Here is an 18171-nt window from a genome sequence, read left to right as displayed (position 1 = left end):
TAACCCCTCAAGAAAAAAACTCCAAAACACACCTGCGGGTATACACCGGCTATACCGCAGTACAAGTGTTTCAGTTTTCAAAAAAGGGTTAACCCAGGCCTACGGGTCGACGAAACATGACTTCGGACCGGGCCCGGCGATACGGGAAGCACAGGGTCACCAGAGGAGGTCAAATACCACCCCAACAGGCCCCTCTTCGCCATGCGTGAGAGAGGAGCAAAAAAGAATGGAGAACCAGCCCCAAGCACACCGTACTTGGTATTCCCAGGCGGTCTCCCAACCAAGTACTAACCAGGACCAACCTGTGTAGCGGCCGAGATCTGACGAGATCGAGCGTGTACAGGTTGGCATGGCCGTAAGCCATTACGACAGTGCTGAGTAAAAAATTTACCCAACCAGGGTCTCCATAGCGCTTAACCCTGTGACACCCGGACCGACCTGGCATTTTTCCCCCTGAAAAAAGCCCAAGTCCCTCAGGGTACCAGAACAGCAGATCTGCATCCCCGGCGGACAACGGGTTCAACTGATCCGGACCAGCATGACCAAAACCAGTCCCGTGCCCTAACCACGCCGACATGCCTACTCCAGGAGAAGGGGCAGATATGCGTGTTGATCTTAAACATGAAAAGAAGGCGCCACCCAGACGTTCGGGCGAACCGCGCCCGGTGGCCCACCCCCAGGGCATGAGACCCCTCTACATATGTTCAGATCCATTCCGTCATCATCCCCCAGATATGAACGAGAATCCGTCGATAACCAAACCAGGTCGTCGGATTTGGTCGTCGGAAGAGGAAAAACCTCCATCCCAGTTGCTTTATAAAAACGCCGTTTTAACCTCAAGCAACCAAGGCGTGCCAGTCAGTCGCCTGTTTACAGAACACCCCGAGCTAGCACTATACGTGCGTCGGGACACACCCACATCAATGAACAGGCTATTTAGACCTGTCATTGAATCCCCAAGGCGCCCAGGGGAACGACAAGAGGGGTGTGATACTTCCTAACTCCAACTATTTTTAATAGAAAAGAAGGAAGCACCAACAGTATGTATCCCAGTCTACACAGCCGGGGGTAAAATGTTTTCACATTTTTACATCCCACCACCCTCCCATAGGAAGGAGACGGGAATCCCCAGAGAGACTTCCCACGTGAGCTGTACAGATTGAAAAGAATATATTGCACCTTGAGCCATGTAAAAAATTGGTTTTAGGGCTCTCCGGGGAGGAGGCACTGAACCCATACACACTCAATAATCGAATTGAATCGAATACATACACAATAGATTCGACTCCTTCTTGAGGGTCCACTCACCTTGACAATCTGAGGAGGAGGCTCTGTACTCTGAAGGAGGCTCCCTCACATGGAAGGAGAGTCCCAACTCACAGAAGGCCCGAATAGGAGCTTGGTGAGGAGGAGCCCTGACCACCCCCCGAAACAGATCCATCACATGGACCTGAACAGCACACGGAAGTCCTACCAACAGAGACGCGCACAGTGACGTACTCTATGGCGGAGGAATTTCTGCGGTGCACACGCACAATATTCCAGGCCGTGGGACCAGGAAACTCCCTCCCCCCCCCCCCCCCCTCACCCTGTAACGTGCCGAACCGCAACGTGACAGGAACCTTGAAGGACAGGTGGGTTTACCCCTGACCAACAGAAAAAAGGGGGAGGAAAGGTTACCAGTTCACCCCTTTACGACCCCACACCCATGATACGATGTAATGACAAAAAGAGAGTATGACACAGTCATAGTCAGCTCCATGAAGCGTCTGACAGCTTCACACAGCGCATGAGCTAACCTGCTATCTGATTTTTACTAAGGAAAAAACACAGAATAGAGAGGGCTCTCCAAGAGCCCCGGTACCAAACTTACACATGTGCTTCTGTGGCCAGTCCAACCCAGTTGTAGGTCACATGACACACACAACCCATCATCACCTACAAAAAATGGCAAAAACACTCTACAGAGGAACGCCGTTTTTCATAATGAGAGAATACATAATTCTCGATTAGTATCGGCCACAGGCCTTGCTAAGCACACACGAAAGCGACCAAACAATCTTTTCTTTTAGGAAAATAAAGTTTCTCCAGCAGTTTTAGCACAACCTCAGTAATCAAGCTAAGGGTTACATCGTATCCCTACCACACAGTGACACAATGTAGTGCAACAACATGTCTGAGAGGAGGATGAAGAAGTCCCCAGGGAACCGGGGGGAAACACAATCCTCCTACTTTACCCTTAATACGGCCAGTTAAAACAGGAAAACCTGTTAATATGTGAACACACTGTTCATTGTCATTACAGGCTGAGAAAAGAATCATTCTTTACTCATTTGTCACTAAGCATAGCTTTATAGGTTAGTTAACCCCCTTAGTTGTGAGTACACGGTACATATAAACACACATGATGTTTCTCAACACAACAAACCAGATCATTTTCACATCTGTAATAAACAACCCTATTTGCATGGAGAAGCTAATACCAGTGACAAGACAATTCACACATAACTCGCATCGTATCCTAAATGTAGTGCAGCAACACTCATTTTGGAAAACATCGTTATTTACAAAACATTTAGAAGGGAAAGCAAGAGCAGCGGTTAGGTGGCCGAGCGGAGATTGCGTTCGTCACCAACCCCGGAGCTGTGAGCTGGATTCGCCTGTTCGAATCCAGCTCACAGCTCCGGGGTTGTCACCAGCTTGGCTGGCCGTCTGCACTAATACAATTGGCTGTATTAGAGGGTGGGAGAAGCTGGCGGGGTGGGTCCGGGTCGTTGTAAACAGCGACTCCTACAGTTCGGTCGGGGCGCCTGCTAAGCGCGGATAGGACTTGAGGGGGATAGTGTGGTCCTCCCACACGCTACGCCCTCTCGATGAGAATCCGCGCTGCCAGGTGAAAAGAAGCGGTGATTGGCTGGACGTGTGTCGGAGGAAGCACGTGGTAGCCTCCACTCTCCCAGATGATCTGACTGTGGGGGGTAAGTGCGCAGCGACCAGGAAGGGACTGGGAATTGGCATACGACTAACATTGGGATGGGAGAAAATCGGAGGAAAATGGAGGGGGAAAAAGACCAATAAAAAAAAAAAAAAAAAAAGAAGAAGGGAAAGCAAGAAGACGTGCTCAAGGTCTGGTCCAGACCTTGCCTACCCGGAGCGTAGATCAAGCGAAGTGCAGTCTCAAGGCACCGTAGTAAACACAGCCGTTCTGTGTTGTCGATCTGGGCAGCGTCGCCGTTCCATCCCGTCGCTACGGTCCCCCTTGTTGACGCAGTCCTTGCCGTCCTGGCCCAGGGCAGGTTCGACGAACATCCTCTGTCAAAGATGACGTCGTAGTCAAGAGTGTTTAAAACATGTTATAATCAAAGCACGTTCAACAGAGTAGCATTAAGCTAACGGCCGCTCTAACCGTCGGGCGCTACCGCCCCTGCCCGCGAGACGCCGAGCGAACGGCGCACGCGACCAGAGGGGAGACTTCGAATCCCCCCTGCCTCTCCACGTGAGGGAGAGGGGAGTTGGGAACCGCGCGCTGGGCCTCGGCCGATAGCAGCAAGCTAACGTTTCCTAGCCTAGCCTAGGTAGGCCACCTAGTGATCACAGCAGGCTAGCGCCGCAGCTAACAGCTGACTGGCTAACAGTAGGCCACCACTAGCACGTAAGCTAAGCAGCTATCACCTGAACTTGTACACAATGATATAACACTCACTCAGACAGGCCGCCGTTCTGAAACCCTCCTCACTTTTTAAGAGAAAAGAGAAACAAGATGTTAACACAGTTTTACAATGGTGATTTTACCAACACCCGACGGAGCCAGCACAATACCAAACTGGCCTGTAGCTGACTTGAACACAGATCTTCCACTAACGAACATCTATGCCCATATTTCCTTGTGAGGGAATACTCTCATTTGGATATGAAAGATGGGGCCTACACGGTGACAGAGAAAACATCCACTCGTCCAGAAAACACAGGGATCACCAGTGTTAATGGTCGTGGCCCACTAGTTAAACTATAATGGGCTTCAGATCAAGGTCTTCCGCTGTTGCCTAAGAGGCTGAACAAAATACCTTAATCTGGGGCCGGTGTTCGTAAACATTGTCAGCCAGCCCCCATAGCACTAACAGACAAGTGGAGCCGCAAGCAAAACATCACTCACCAACCTGGAACTCACCGCTTCTCACAACAGCGGCGCGTCCTACAGTTCAGCTGTGTCCTGAAAGGTTTTACCGCAACCAGCACAGCAAGGAACTGCAGTTGAGAGGCATGCAGCAGCGTGCTCCCAATACGAAAACCGGTGGAGGATTTTAGAATGATCACCATCTTCCAGACACTCCAGTGACGAAGACAATATCGCCGTATTTTCTCGAAAATAGTGAGAGAGAAAATAAAGATATGATGTCAACGTATCTCTTGTTCTTCCTTTCCTCGTAAACATTGTCAGCCAATATTTTTCTCCACGTCAAGTGGGCATATGAGCAACACGTTGCTTGTGATGAAATTTGAGAAGGAGATGAGTGTGTGGCACCACCCCTGCTTATGTAGGTAAGCGGATGGGGGTGTGGCCAGATGAATGCTGGCATTTAAAGGTACATTTTGAAATTTATTCAGTATATATATGCTGAAGCGAGATATATGCAATGAGACGCTGAGCGGGAGCTAGTGTGATACAGAACCACGGTTCGGTACGTACCTCGGTTTTGAAGTCACGGTTCGGTACGGGTTTTCAGTACAGTGGGGGAAAGTTTGGCTTTCCATGTTCCACTCAGGGGTGATGTAGTGTGCAGTAACTAATTGTACTTGTATGGCTGTCAACGAATATTCTATATTGAAATTAATAATCGAGTTTTGAATAAAATTCTGCACGCAAATAATTGTTCTGCACGTGCGTTCATTAGTGGTTAACGTACCACTGTATTTGTTTGGTATACAGCCGTACTGAACCTTAGGTCCAGACGTCCAGTATTGAAACGGTTCGGTACGGACATGTGTACCTTTACACCCCTAACACACACACACACACACACACACACCTACACACACACACACACACACACACACACACACATACACACACACGCACACACACACACACACACACACACACACACACACACACACACACACACACACACACACACACACACACACACACACACACACACACACACAGGTCATACCTCTTAACACTGGAGAGGGACGTCAGGGCGGGGAGGGCAGGGGGGTGGGATACAAACAGAGATAGAGATTACAAAACACTGGCAACATGCTTGGACAGGGGGCTGGACATACGCTGTTTACACAAAAAGCAGGTTTAGGTATTAAGCAAACAGAGAAGGGTGGGAGGGTCTGTGGGAGAGCAATGTTATTATTACAACACTGAACATGTAATATGACTGGAATTAATTAAGAATACACACACAAACACACACACACACACACACACACACACACACAGGCCTTACTTGTAGAGAGACCTCCCCTGTATAGTGGTGAGGTTGGAGAAGGCTGATAGATCGTGTAGCTCTTTGGGCCAAGACTGGATGTTTAGTATATCTGCCAATCAAACATACAGTATCAATCCAGGCACATTATTCTGACATGCATGCCGATAACAGATACTGTCCAATCAAAACCTTGTATCTTCACAAAGTCACTTTTTCAGGAATTAAGAAAAACATTTTAGATTAAAATGCATAAAAGAAATTATATATATATATATATTCTACATTAGGTTCTGAATGAGTTCCATAGGACACATACTCATCAAATAAAGGGCAATGGAGATGTGGAGAGAAAGTGGTCTTCTGATGCCCTCTGGCGGACACCGTCAGATAATGCAATCTGTTATTTATGGTTAAATATGGTTGATATGATTTCCTCGTTCATGTTGTCTTGGGCTCTCCCTTCCCTTGTGTGATGTCGTCCTCCTGTCTGGTTGTTGTATTTTGGTTATGCCGTTTGTGTCTAGTTTGGTGTTTCCCATTGTGTTTATCAGATTTTGCCAGGTGTTGCTCGTTGTAATCAGTCTGTGTATTTATGTGGGCTCTGCCCTCACTTCCTTGTGGCGTCATTGTCTCTGTTATCCCGGTATCCTGTTGTGTCTGTTTACCATTTGTGAAGCTCCCTGTCTGCCGTTACCCTGTATTTCCCCTGTGAGTTAGTCCTGTCTTTCCTTGTCCTGTTTTCCAGCTCAGCTGAGGTTTGTTCACAGGGTTTTCAGTTCGCGTTTGTTTATTCTTTGTAACGTGCTTTTGTGTTTCCACTACTCAGTAAAGTCCTTCACTATACGCTACCCTGCCGTCTCTGCCTCCTCTCTCTCATTATCGCTGTCCTGCTATATTGGGTTCTACCTCCACCATCACCACCATGCCTATTCGTAACAAGAAACTGTAAAATTGGAGTTAGGTGGTTTTTCGTTCAACAACAATGATATGCAACCAACCAAACGATTATTTACACAAACCTGTTATTTCCTGTACAGTACGGAAAACCTCCAGCTTCTTTGCATCTAGGGGAGGGATGTTTTTGAAGTCATCTCTGAGAAAAAGATTAAATAAATAAATGTGATATGAAATATCTAACAGGGATACACTCTGAGTCTGAAGTGGAAGTTACACTCTGAGTAAAGTGGACCTCCTTACCCCAGAATGCCTGTGACCAGGAAGTGCAGACTGCCCTGGATCTTGGTACAGTTGATGAAGCTGTCGATGTTGCTGGAGTCCACTGTCTGCCGGTGCTCTGCGCCGGTACCTTCACAGGCTAGAGGGCAGAACAGCAGCATCCATGGTTTGTTATTCAGGTATATATACGGACAGTGGAAATCCCCCTAAAATGTTTATTTATTACAATGTCAAGAAATATTTGTGAAATATGAACACCTCCTATCCAAAAGTTATAATGGAAAACAATTGGAGAACCCATATCCCCCAACCCAAATTTTAATGACAAAAAGACGGAGGTCATGGTTTTTGGTGGCCCCTCTGTGACCTCACTGCTATATCTGGGTTCGCTGGCACAACATGTCAAACCAATAGTAAAGAATTTAGGTGTAAAAATCGACCCGGACCTTAAATTTGACAGCCAGATCAAGGCCGTGGTCAAATCGAGCTTTTTCCAGTTGAGGCAGCTGGCCAAAATTAAGCCCATCCTACAGGCGCAGCATTTTGAAGCAGTAATCCATGCATTTGTGACTACTAGGCTGGATTACTGCAATGCACTTTATATAGGGGTGAGTGGATCCTCAGTGGCCCGCCTTCAAATGGTGCAGAACGCCGCTGCACGTCTTTTAACTGGCACTCGTAAATATGACCACATCTCACAGATTTTATCCTCACTCCACTGGCTCCCTGTGCACTTTAGGATTAATTTTAAAGGGCGGCTAAGTGGCGCAGTGGGCAAGGCACTCGCCACTAATGCAGGAGATGCTGGGTTCGAGCCCAGCTCTCTGCGTTGCTTCCGGCTTGGCTGGTCGTTCATACTAATACAATTGGCAGTATTAGGGGGTGGGAAAGCCGGTGGGTGGGGATCGGACGTTGTGGACAGCGACTCCTACAGGTCGGTTGGTGCGCCTGTACAGCAGAATCAGGAAGTATCGGGGGCAGCGTGAGCCTCCCACGCGTTACTCCTCGCCACTGAGAGATTGCGCTGTGCAGGTGAAAAGATGCGACGGCTGCCTCCTTGTGTACCGGAGAGGACACGTGATGCAAGGCATCGTCCACATTGCAGCCGACCAGTGGGAGGCATGGTCTATCAACGTTCGAGACAGGGGAGGGAAGAATTGGATAATACGAAATTGGGATGGGAGAAAAATGGGGAGAAAAAGTTGATACAAAAAAAAAGATTAATTTTAAAATTCTTTTATTTGCTTTTAAAGCTCTTCATGACCTTGCCCCACCCTACCTCTCTGAGCTGTTGCAATTCTATACACCTTCTCGCTCTCTCAGGTCAGCTGACCAGCTGCTCCTAGTAGTGCCTACAACTAGGCGTAAGCTCAGGGGGGACCGTGCTTTCTCCGTTGTCGCCCCCAAAATGTGGAACGAGCTGCCGCTGCAGATTAGGCAGGCCTCATCACTGCCCCGTTTCAAAGGCCTCCTTAAGACTCACCTTTTCTCTCTGGCTTTCGACACCATGTAGCTTGTTGATTTTATGATCTTATTGTTTTACTGTGTTATTGTCGCATCGTTTTGTTACTGTATCCTTTGTTTTTAATCTATTTTTAGTGCTGCTTATAGTTTTTAATATGCTCCCTCTGTACAGCACTTTGTGCCCCTGTGGCTGTTAAAGCACTTTATAAATAAAGTTGGATTGGATTGGATTGGATATCAAAATATCGTAATTTATCCAAGAGATAACAATGTGTTTAAGAGCTTTTACCCGGGTGAGCTATGTATTATTTTGTGTTCAGTTCTAAATCCCTAAATCCCCATCTCTATAAATCACGCTGGCTATTGCGATTATGCTCACAAGTTGGTCTTGGAGCAGCTCCAGGATTTGTCTTGGCTCACTGGTTTTGGCAGAGACTTTTTTCATGTTCTCTAATCGATATCATGAAATAAAAATAGATGTTTGTAATTTCCTGGAAAACCCAAAAATACGGGGACGTATACAAAATTTGCATCCAATTAAATGCTTTCTAGAATGACATTTACAGCACATTGTAACTGAGCTAGCACTCTGCCTCATTAACTAAATTGAACAAATATTCTATGTCAGCTTGCTAGCTAACGTTACTAATGTTGCGTAATGTTGCTAACCTATGTTGCTAACATTAGCTTGCTAACTAATGGGTCGACCGTAATGCACATTCAGCACTATTGGCTACTATAAATGCCAATCAATATCCACGACAAGTCCCTCCCTAGCTTCCTGTTTTTACAGGAAACGCATAAATATGTGGAATCAAGTAGCATTCTGCTAGCCTTTTCATGGGGCCTTTAACGACAAAAACAATATGACATGTACAAAGTATTTGCTACCACCAACCTTTTGGGCAGAGTCCATTACAGAGCTCACACTGCCTCTGGTCTCCTCTCTCGACCTCAGTCTTGTCTGGGGGACAGCCACTCACACAAGAGCTGCCGTCCACCACAAAGTGGGCTGATGGACAGAGGGTGGTGGGGGGGGGCAGATAGGGGGGGGCAGATAGGGGGTGGCAGATAGGGGGGTGGCAGAATGGGGGGTGAAGGTGGCAGAGACAGAGGAAGATGGGAGGGTGGTGGGGGTGGCAGAATGGGGGGTGGAGGTGGAAGAGACAGAGGAAGATGGGAGGGTGGTGGGGGTGGCAGATAGGGGTGTGGAAGTGGCAGAGACAGAAGAAGATGGGAGGGTGGTGGGGGTGGCAGAATGGGGGGTGGAGGTGGAAGAGACAGAGGAAGATGGGAGGGTGGTGGGGGTGGCAGATCAGGGGGTGGAGGTGGCAGAGACAGAGGAAGATGGGAGGGTGGTGGGGGTGGCAGAATGGGGGGTGGAGGTGGCAGAGACAAAGGAAGATGGGAGGGTGGTGGGGCGTGGCAGATAGGGGTGTGGAGGTGGAAGAGACAGAGGAAGATGGGAGGGTGGTGGGGCGTGGCAGATAGGGGTGTGGAGGTGGCAGAGACAAAGGAAGATGGGAGGGTGGTGGGGCGTGGCAGATAGGGGTGTGGAGGTGGAAGAGACAGAGGAAGATGGGAGGGTGGTGGGGCGTGGCAGATAGGGGTGTGGAGGTGGAAGAGACAGAGGAAGATGGGAGGGTGGTGGGGCGTGGCAGATAGGGGTGTGGAGGTGGAAGAGACAGAAGAAGATGGGAGGGTGGTGGGGGTGGCAGAATGGGGGGTGGAGGTGGCAGAGACAGAGGAAGATGGGAGGGTGGTGGCGGGTGGCAGATCAGGGGGTGGAGGTGGCAGAGACAGAGGAAGATGGGAGGGTGGTGGCGGGTGGCAGATCAGGGGGTGGAGGTGGCAGAGACAGAGGAAGATGGGAGGGGTCCCATTAAGACTAATTTAGAACCATATTAGCACAATGACACACATAATACATGGGCAATATGCTAAAAGAGCAGTTTAAGGCCAGATTACATTATTAAGAAAACCACGTCATACAGAATAGTTGTAGAAATGGTTCAGTGTTGTTATATTGTGCATGGAAGTTAGATTCCAAAACATCTGTTTGGAACACAAGAATACAGTGTATACACACACACACACACACACACACACACACACACACACACACATGCACGCAGACACACACACACACACACACACACACACACACCTACACACACACACACACACACACACACACACACACACACACACACACACACACACACACACACACACACACACACACACACACACACACACACACACACACACACACACACACACACACACACACACACACATTGGGGTTTGGCCAATGTCCCCACAATTAGAAATTATTTTGTAATACTTGTAGGGCCATTTGGTTCCCACAACAGTAGGACACACACTGAGGACACACACTGAGGACACACACTGAGGACACTTACTGGGGCAGCGGGTGACACAGATGGATCCGTACTGGTACTTGGCGTTGGGGTTGCTCTCCATCTGAAAGGTCTGCTTGTTGTAGATCAGAGTCTGGGGACACTGCGGCACGCATGACCCTGAGTCATTAAAGTGACGGCACGCCTGCACAGGTACACACACACACACACACACACACACACACACACACACACACACACACACACACACACACACACACACACACACACACACACACACACACACACACACACACACACACACACACACACACACACACACACACACACACACACACACACACACACACACACACACACACACACACACACACACACACACACACACGGCATCCAATGTAATAAAAGAAGTCAAACAACGAACTAGATTCCTGTACCGCATCTCCTCTCTGGTAAACAAGAATACCCTGAAGACTCTAACAGGAGCACTCATTCAAGGGTACGGCGACTATGCTTGCACCTCATGGTACCAAAGCACCTCAAAGGCGCTAAAAACTAAATTACAAACATCACAAAACAAACTGGTCAGACTACTGCTTGACCTTACTCCTAGAACCCACCTCACCCCTGCCCACTTTGACAACCTAGGATGGCTTAGAGTAGACGACAGAGTACAGCAACTTGCAATGGGCCTGGTCTACAAGATACACTACACCACTCAGGTACCCATGTACATGTCAAAATACTTCCCAAAGGTCAGTGAATACCACGACCACAACACCAGAGGGAGCTCCACAAATCATGTCAAACCCAGATTCGGCTCAAACAAGGGACTAAACACGTTTCGCAATTATGCCACATCAATGTGGAACGCCCTACCCACAGCTGTAAAGGAATGCGAATCACTACCCACTTTCAAAACCACTCTCAAAGAGCACCTACGGGAGACTGCAATTCGAAACTGGCCCCTGTAAATGTCCAAACCCAACCCCAACCCCCTCCAATATACAGTTTCTTCCCCCTCAAATGTATATACTCTCTTTTTAGACTCTTTTTGTACTCTGGTATGTCATAAATGTCTAAATGTACTGTCTACCTGTATGTCATGTATGATATATATATGTTATGATGAATTGAAAATGGGGGACCCTGATTTAAACTAGACGAAAGTCTTTCTCTGGTCTGCATCCCCTTAACAATTGTGTGTATTGAGCTGTACTGTATTGTACCCATTCTGCAATCTGTTAATAAAATGTTCAATCAATCAATCAAAACACACACACACACACACAAGCGCAAAAGTCTATTTGTGAAATCACTGTCTGGTCAATTCATTACCAGAGTCCCATTGAGAGACAAGGACAGATAGAGAGAGGTAGTGCACTCACAAAGCAGTCCATGTCCAGAGGGCCTGTACATCCTCCTGCACACTCTATATGACAGCAGTCCCTCGGGCTTCTCCCAAAACAACGGCCATTGCACTGCGGCGCACAGACCGTTCTAGTCACTGGGACACACACAGGAGACACAGGTTAGACAGAGGTCATATCTGTGTGTGTGTGTGTGTGTGTGTGTGTGTGTGTGTGTGTGTGTGTGTGTGTGTGTGTGTGTGTGTGTGTGTGTGTGTGTGTGTGTGTGTGTGCGCGCACAGCCCTTTGTGTCTGTGAAGCAGACAAAGCTATACTGTAGAGAGAAAGATGGGGAGAGACAGAAAGAGACAGAAAGACAGCACTCACATGTCTGACACTGGTCCTCATTAGGCCCCCAGCAGAATGCATCACAGGATGGGTGACATGAACCTGTGTGTGTGTGTGTGTGTGTGTGTGTGTGAGAGAGAGAGAGAGAGAGAGAGAGAGAGAGAGAGAGAGAGAGAGAGAGAGAGAGAGAGAGAGAGATAGAGAGAGAGATAGTGAGCATCATTATGAGACAGCCATATAGTTAGATTAGTTTAGATTCGATTAAAATGTATTGTCATTATACAGAACAAGTACAGTACATCGAAAAGAGGTTTGGCATCCAACCAGAGTGCAAATGTATAGCAGTAAAGTGCAACAGCAATATACAATGTACAGGTGATTAAACTGGGTACAAAATATACAAATTAGTACTACTGAGTGTAGTGCTAATCAGATGCATGTACAGAGTTGTAGTATAATATGAATAGAATAGAACACTTTATTGCCATTTCAACACATGGTTGATTGGGATTTGTCTTGGTGCCACATACAGTACAGACATTATAAAAACATACAATATAAAAACACAAGAATACGTGCAATACAATCCCCACAATAAAGGTTTTACATAAACAATTAAAAAGAAAAAATGCTACAGTACCTGAAATAAATTGCTCAGTGTTCCAGTTTAAAGTGCATATTGCCTTAAAGTGCATGTCGGCTGGTGCTAGCCCTTGTTGTGCAAAGTGCCTGTACATTTGTACTTGAGTTCAGGTGACGGACAGCCTCGGGATATGTACTGTTTTTAAAACGGGATGTCCTGCACCTGAGACTTTGGAGTCTTCTGCAGAGGGAAGGGGGTTAAAGAGGTCTTAAGCAGGGTGAGAAGGGTCCCTGATCACCTTCTCTCCTTTCCGCCTGATTTGTGTGGCATAAATGGAGGCCACAGAGGGGAGCTCACAGCCGATGATTTTTTACGCTGTGCGTACAGTTCTTTCTAGATGTCCCCTATCATGGATGGTGGTGTTTCCGTACCACACAGTCATTGAGTGGCTCTGTAAAAACTGAGCATCGCCTCCCTGGACACACCAAACTTTTTAAGCTGGCGCAGGGAGTGGAGCCTCTGGTGGGCTTTGCTAATTATGAGGCTGGTGTTAACTTCCCATTTTAAATTATCACATATGGTGATGCCGAGGAATTTAAAACTGTCTACCCTCTCCACCTGCTGGCCGTTTATGTACAGTGATACAGGTATAGAGACAGTATGCTAGTAGTCATACTGGCCAGCAGTGTAACTAGTAAGAGTAGGATATGTACAGATATTGATATAGTATCTACAGATATGTAAAAGGACTATGTGCCGGTAAGTATATACAGGTGTGGATAGATATATATGCGTTGCGAAAAAAGAAAAGAAAAATATTGTATATACAGCATTATTGTACATGCTATATATATATATATATATTAGGGCTGTCAAAGTTAATGCTTTAACTTTGGAGATTAATTGAAATTATTTAAAGCATTAAAATAAATTAATCTAGATTAATCTATGGAGTGAAAAATCTTCAATTTTAGCGCCGCGGATATAAGAAAGAGGTCTAGCTGAGTCAATGTTGATGGTTTTGTTGAACATTTGTATTTCACAGGAGATATAAAAATAGGGAAACAATGTCCAGGCACGCACTCCAGGTTTTTCCAAACTTATTGGCAGCCTGTAATCATGACGTTTCGGTGTGAACACACCTTCTTCAGAATGGCTTGCATCAATGATCAATGATGCAAGCCATTCTGAAGAAGGTGTGTTCACACCGAAACGTCATGATTACAGAGGCTGCCAATAAATTTGGAAAAACCTGGAGTGCATGCCTGGACATTGTTTCCCTATTTTATGTATGATATCAGAGGTTACAGCACCCAGTGTCAAGTCTAGTGAGGTGAGCGCGTTCTACTACATTTTTCACTTATTTCACAGGAGAGAAACTATTCAAAGAAAGCTATTAAAATAGTCTTTGAATCTAAATATACTTTCTTTGTGTTGATTTTACATTAATTCCATGATTTTACTCAGGTAAAATATCTGTTACAAGCTGTTACAAACTTCGGTCTTTAGTAGAAAAATGCTATTTTTAATCTAGATTAATTACAGAAAATTAATTTTTTTTAATCTATTGACAGCACTAATATATATATATATTGTGACAAATCTCCTCCCCCCTCCCATGGATATGTGAAGGATGGGAGATACTTCTGCCACAGGAGGAGTAGAGTCAATTAGGTAGCTGATTGGTACTGATAGAATACACCTGCGCATAATTAGTTGACACACATCTCACGTGCACACACCCCAGACACACACCCTACAAAGTCACTTGGGTAGTCAGGAGTAAGTTGAGCGGAGTAGGAGTTGGAGTTGTGTTATTGAGAGAGAGAGAGATTGAGCATTCAGAGTTGTAACGGTGATAGGTAGTGAGAGGTGAGGAGAAAGCGAGTAGGTGTTCTTTGTGTACTGGACCCTGGACTGGCTGAGATTCCCCCTTGTGTACTGACCCTGGACCGGACGACTACCCTGAGTATTGAACAATCCCTTTTTCTGTCCGGCGAGCCTGTTTTGTGTTTTTGACCATCGGACTGTCTATGACCATTCTCTTGCTTATCAAACTAGATTTTTGCCTTAATTCAATAAATATTCGTATTGATTAATATTGCTCTTGTGTGGACCTTTTGAATTTGTTTGTATTTGAACCGTGGCGAGTCTGGTCCCCACCAGATTCGTCACAATATATATATATATATATGTATTCTCACCGCATATATGTATCTATCCAGTATCCACATATATCGACTGTAGCCTACTTACCTGCACATTGAGACACATTGTTGCACAGTGTACCTGTCTTAGGTTGACTGTGTGTGCGGACACGTGTTTGCCTCAGAGATGCATTTTATTTATTTGCAAGAAAGAAAAAGAAAAATATATATATAAAAATGTTTAAGTATAAAATATTCTGTATGTGGATTATATTTATTATATATTATTTCTTGTTCTTTTATTTTTCTTTGTCTTTCTTACAACTAACTTATGTGAGAGACATATGAACGTAAATATATGTTTTTGTTGTTTTGTTTTTGTTTTGTTTTGTTATGTAATATATTTGTCTAAAGGAGTTGAATAACTTGCAAATTGCCAATAGTGATGTAGTGCTACAGTGTATCCCAACACTCACCTTTCTCTCCGTTGTACTGGATGTCAATGGGAGCGCTGCTGTCTCTCACCACATCTTGCCAGTTGACCCAGGGACCGTAGCTAAGGTACCTGTTGTTGATGATCTGTACTCCTCCCTCCAGAATCTCTGTCAGTGAGGGAGTGGGAGAGAATGGAGGGGGCAGAGAGAGAGAGAGAGAGAGAGAAAGAGAGAGAGAGAGAGAAAGAGAGAGAGAGAGAGAGAGATGATGCAAGAGGTAGTGGGAAAGAGGGCAAATATTGGTAAGCAGACATTACAGTCATCCTCTCCTTACGACTAAACAATAGTCTCAACATGCTAGAGCATGTTAGGAAAACCTGCTCTACTCCCACACTTAATATATGGGAAACACACTGTAGCGACACGTGGATACAGTACTCTGGCCCAGAACACTGGAATACCGGTAACTGTTTTCATAGTAGAGGCATTAGTCAGGCTTTATCTGTCAACCTTCCCTAACCTCCTCCACCTACAAGTTGTAATACCACCTTTACAACCTGTGGGAGATTCCTGAATCCTCCCACACGCTCGACCGGGAAGTTTCATATGTGGTGCATGATACTGTCGTTTCAGCGGTAATGAAAGATAAGAGGTTGAGAGGCTAAGATTGAGGCAAGACTATAAAGAGGGTGATGTAAGGGCGGCTACGTGGCGTAGTGGGCAAGGCGCTCGCCACGAAATCTGGAGACGCTGGGCTCGGCTGTTCGAGCCCAGCGCTCCACATTTGCTTTCAGTTTAGCTGGTCGTCCGTACTAATACACATTGGCCGTATTAGGGGGTGGGAAACTGATGGGTGGGGATCGGGCGCTGTGGACAGTGACTCCTACAGGTCGGTTGGTGCGCCTGCGCAGTGGAATCAGGAAGTGTCGGGGGCAGCGTGAGCCTCCCACGCGTTACTCCTCGCCACTGAGAGATCGAGCTGCGCAGGTGAAAAGATGCGACTGCTGTTACCTCAAGTACCGGAGGGGACTTGTGCTATGTATGACTTAGTCCACATTGCAGCCGGCTTGTGGGAGGCAAGAAACAGCGTTCGTGACAGGGGAGGGTTGAATTGGATGATACGAAATTGGGATGGGAGAAAATATAGAAAATGGGAGAAAAAGTGGATCAAAAAAAAAAAGAGGGTGATGTAATACAGAATAGCTCAATGTCAAACATAGTTGAATATTGTTCTACTATTGAAGGTAGACTCTATAAAATCTCTTTGGAACACAAACACACACACACACATACACACATACACATGCACGCACGCTCACTCACGCACACACACACACACACACACACACACACACACACACACACACACACACACACACACACACACACACACACACACACACACAGAAATACATAGAATACATAGAGACAGAGAGGCCGACCAGTAACTGAGAGGTTGCTGGTTCAATCCCTGGCATGTGTATTCTAGCAGCAATCTGGTGACTGGTTAGGGTGGCTGGTATAACTATCTACAGTGGCCGCCATCTCTGCCAAAAGGCACTGAACCCCAAAATAGCTCCAGGGGTGCCACACTTTGGATAACTACACTCTGTCCCTGAAATGTATAATAGACTATGTGTATCTATGAGGATTGTGCGGGAATACATTTCAAACTTACTGTTTCACACACACACGCACGCACACACACACACACACACACACACACACACACACACACACACACACACACACACACACACACACACACACACACACACACACACACACACACACACACACACACACACACACACACACACACACACACACACACACACACACACACACACACACACACACACACACACACACACACACACACACACACACACACACACACACTATCTCCTCTCGAAACAGCTGGCTGTCATTATGCCAAATCAGCATAGCTGTGGGTGTAAGTATTTTATATATCTAGCTTTGGCATGGATTGCTTGTTTAGATCACTAATGCAATAATAACAAACACTACACTATACACTAATAACAAATGCAAATATATGGCAGTCTGCCCTATTGTTCTGACCCGGATTCCACGCTCCTTTCCGCCTCCTTGGGAAACCTACATCCCCTCCTTCCCCCTCCAGTCCTCCCCACCTGTCAGGTGTGTGAGCCCCAGGTGTCCCAGGCCGTTGGTGCCGTCCTTGGGGTAGTTGAAGAAGATGGAGAGGGCGAAGCGCCTTTCGTACAGAGTGTTCCCTCTGATGATCCGTAGCTGGTCCAGGGGGAGCTGCTGAAAGTGGTTCATGGCGATGAGGATGTAGCCCGTCACCTCCCGGATCGTCTGTAGGACAAGAGAAGGTCGTTAACACCACAGATGGTATGTTATTGTAACCGAGTGGATTTGAACCTGAGACCATAGGATCCACGGGTGGCCGCACCTAACCAGCTGAGTTAAAGCATCAGACCTGTTAGCAGGTGCTGGTTGACTGCGACCGACTCGGTAGTAGTTTATGTACATGTATGTCATGGACAACAGTGGTGATGTTATGTATTGGCGTTGATAGATGGTAGAGCAACACTCTAAGAATACATTTCCCACTAGCTTGGTGTATATTTGGGTCCAGAATTTCAAATGTCCAGAGTCAAATACACACACTGGTACTTTTTTCGCACAAGAAAGAGCAATGGAGGGGAACGGACTGGGTCTGTCAGTCTCCTCCTTAAGTAGAATAACAGTCTCTCCACCAAGACGGGTCCTGTCAATCAAAGAATATTGCCAGTGACTATACAATCTGGGGGGGCGACAGTGGCTCAGGAGGTAAAGCTGTCGCCTGGTAATCGTA

General features: G+C 46.4%; 1 protein-coding gene across 1 annotated transcript in view; it reads right to left on the bottom strand.

The window, feature by feature from the left end:
• Positions 1–18171, bottom strand: part of erbb3b (erb-b2 receptor tyrosine kinase 3b) — a 51250-nt gene that overhangs the window by 24531 nt on the left and 8548 nt on the right. The window contains exons 3-11 of the mRNA XM_084333004.1: positions 17483–17669; positions 15369–15494; positions 12202–12264; positions 11854–11972; positions 10508–10649; positions 8980–9093; positions 6639–6756; positions 6461–6534; positions 5460–5550 (exon numbers count right to left, since the gene is read on the bottom strand). Of these exons, the coding sequence (XP_084189130.1) occupies positions 5460–5550; positions 6461–6534; positions 6639–6756; positions 8980–9093; positions 10508–10649; positions 11854–11972; positions 12202–12264; positions 15369–15494; positions 17483–17669 (1034 nt within the window). The remainder of the gene's footprint in view (positions 1–5459; positions 5551–6460; positions 6535–6638; positions 6757–8979; positions 9094–10507; positions 10650–11853; positions 11973–12201; positions 12265–15368; positions 15495–17482; positions 17670–18171) is intronic.

The sequence above is a fragment of the Notolepis coatsorum genome, assembly GCF_963971535.1.
Source record: "Notolepis coatsorum genome assembly, chromosome: 17".
Taxonomy (NCBI): Eukaryota; Metazoa; Chordata; class Actinopteri; order Aulopiformes; family Paralepididae; genus Notolepis; species Notolepis coatsorum.
Note: the sequence above shows the minus strand (reverse complement) of the source record. Positions and strands in the feature narration are given on the sequence as shown.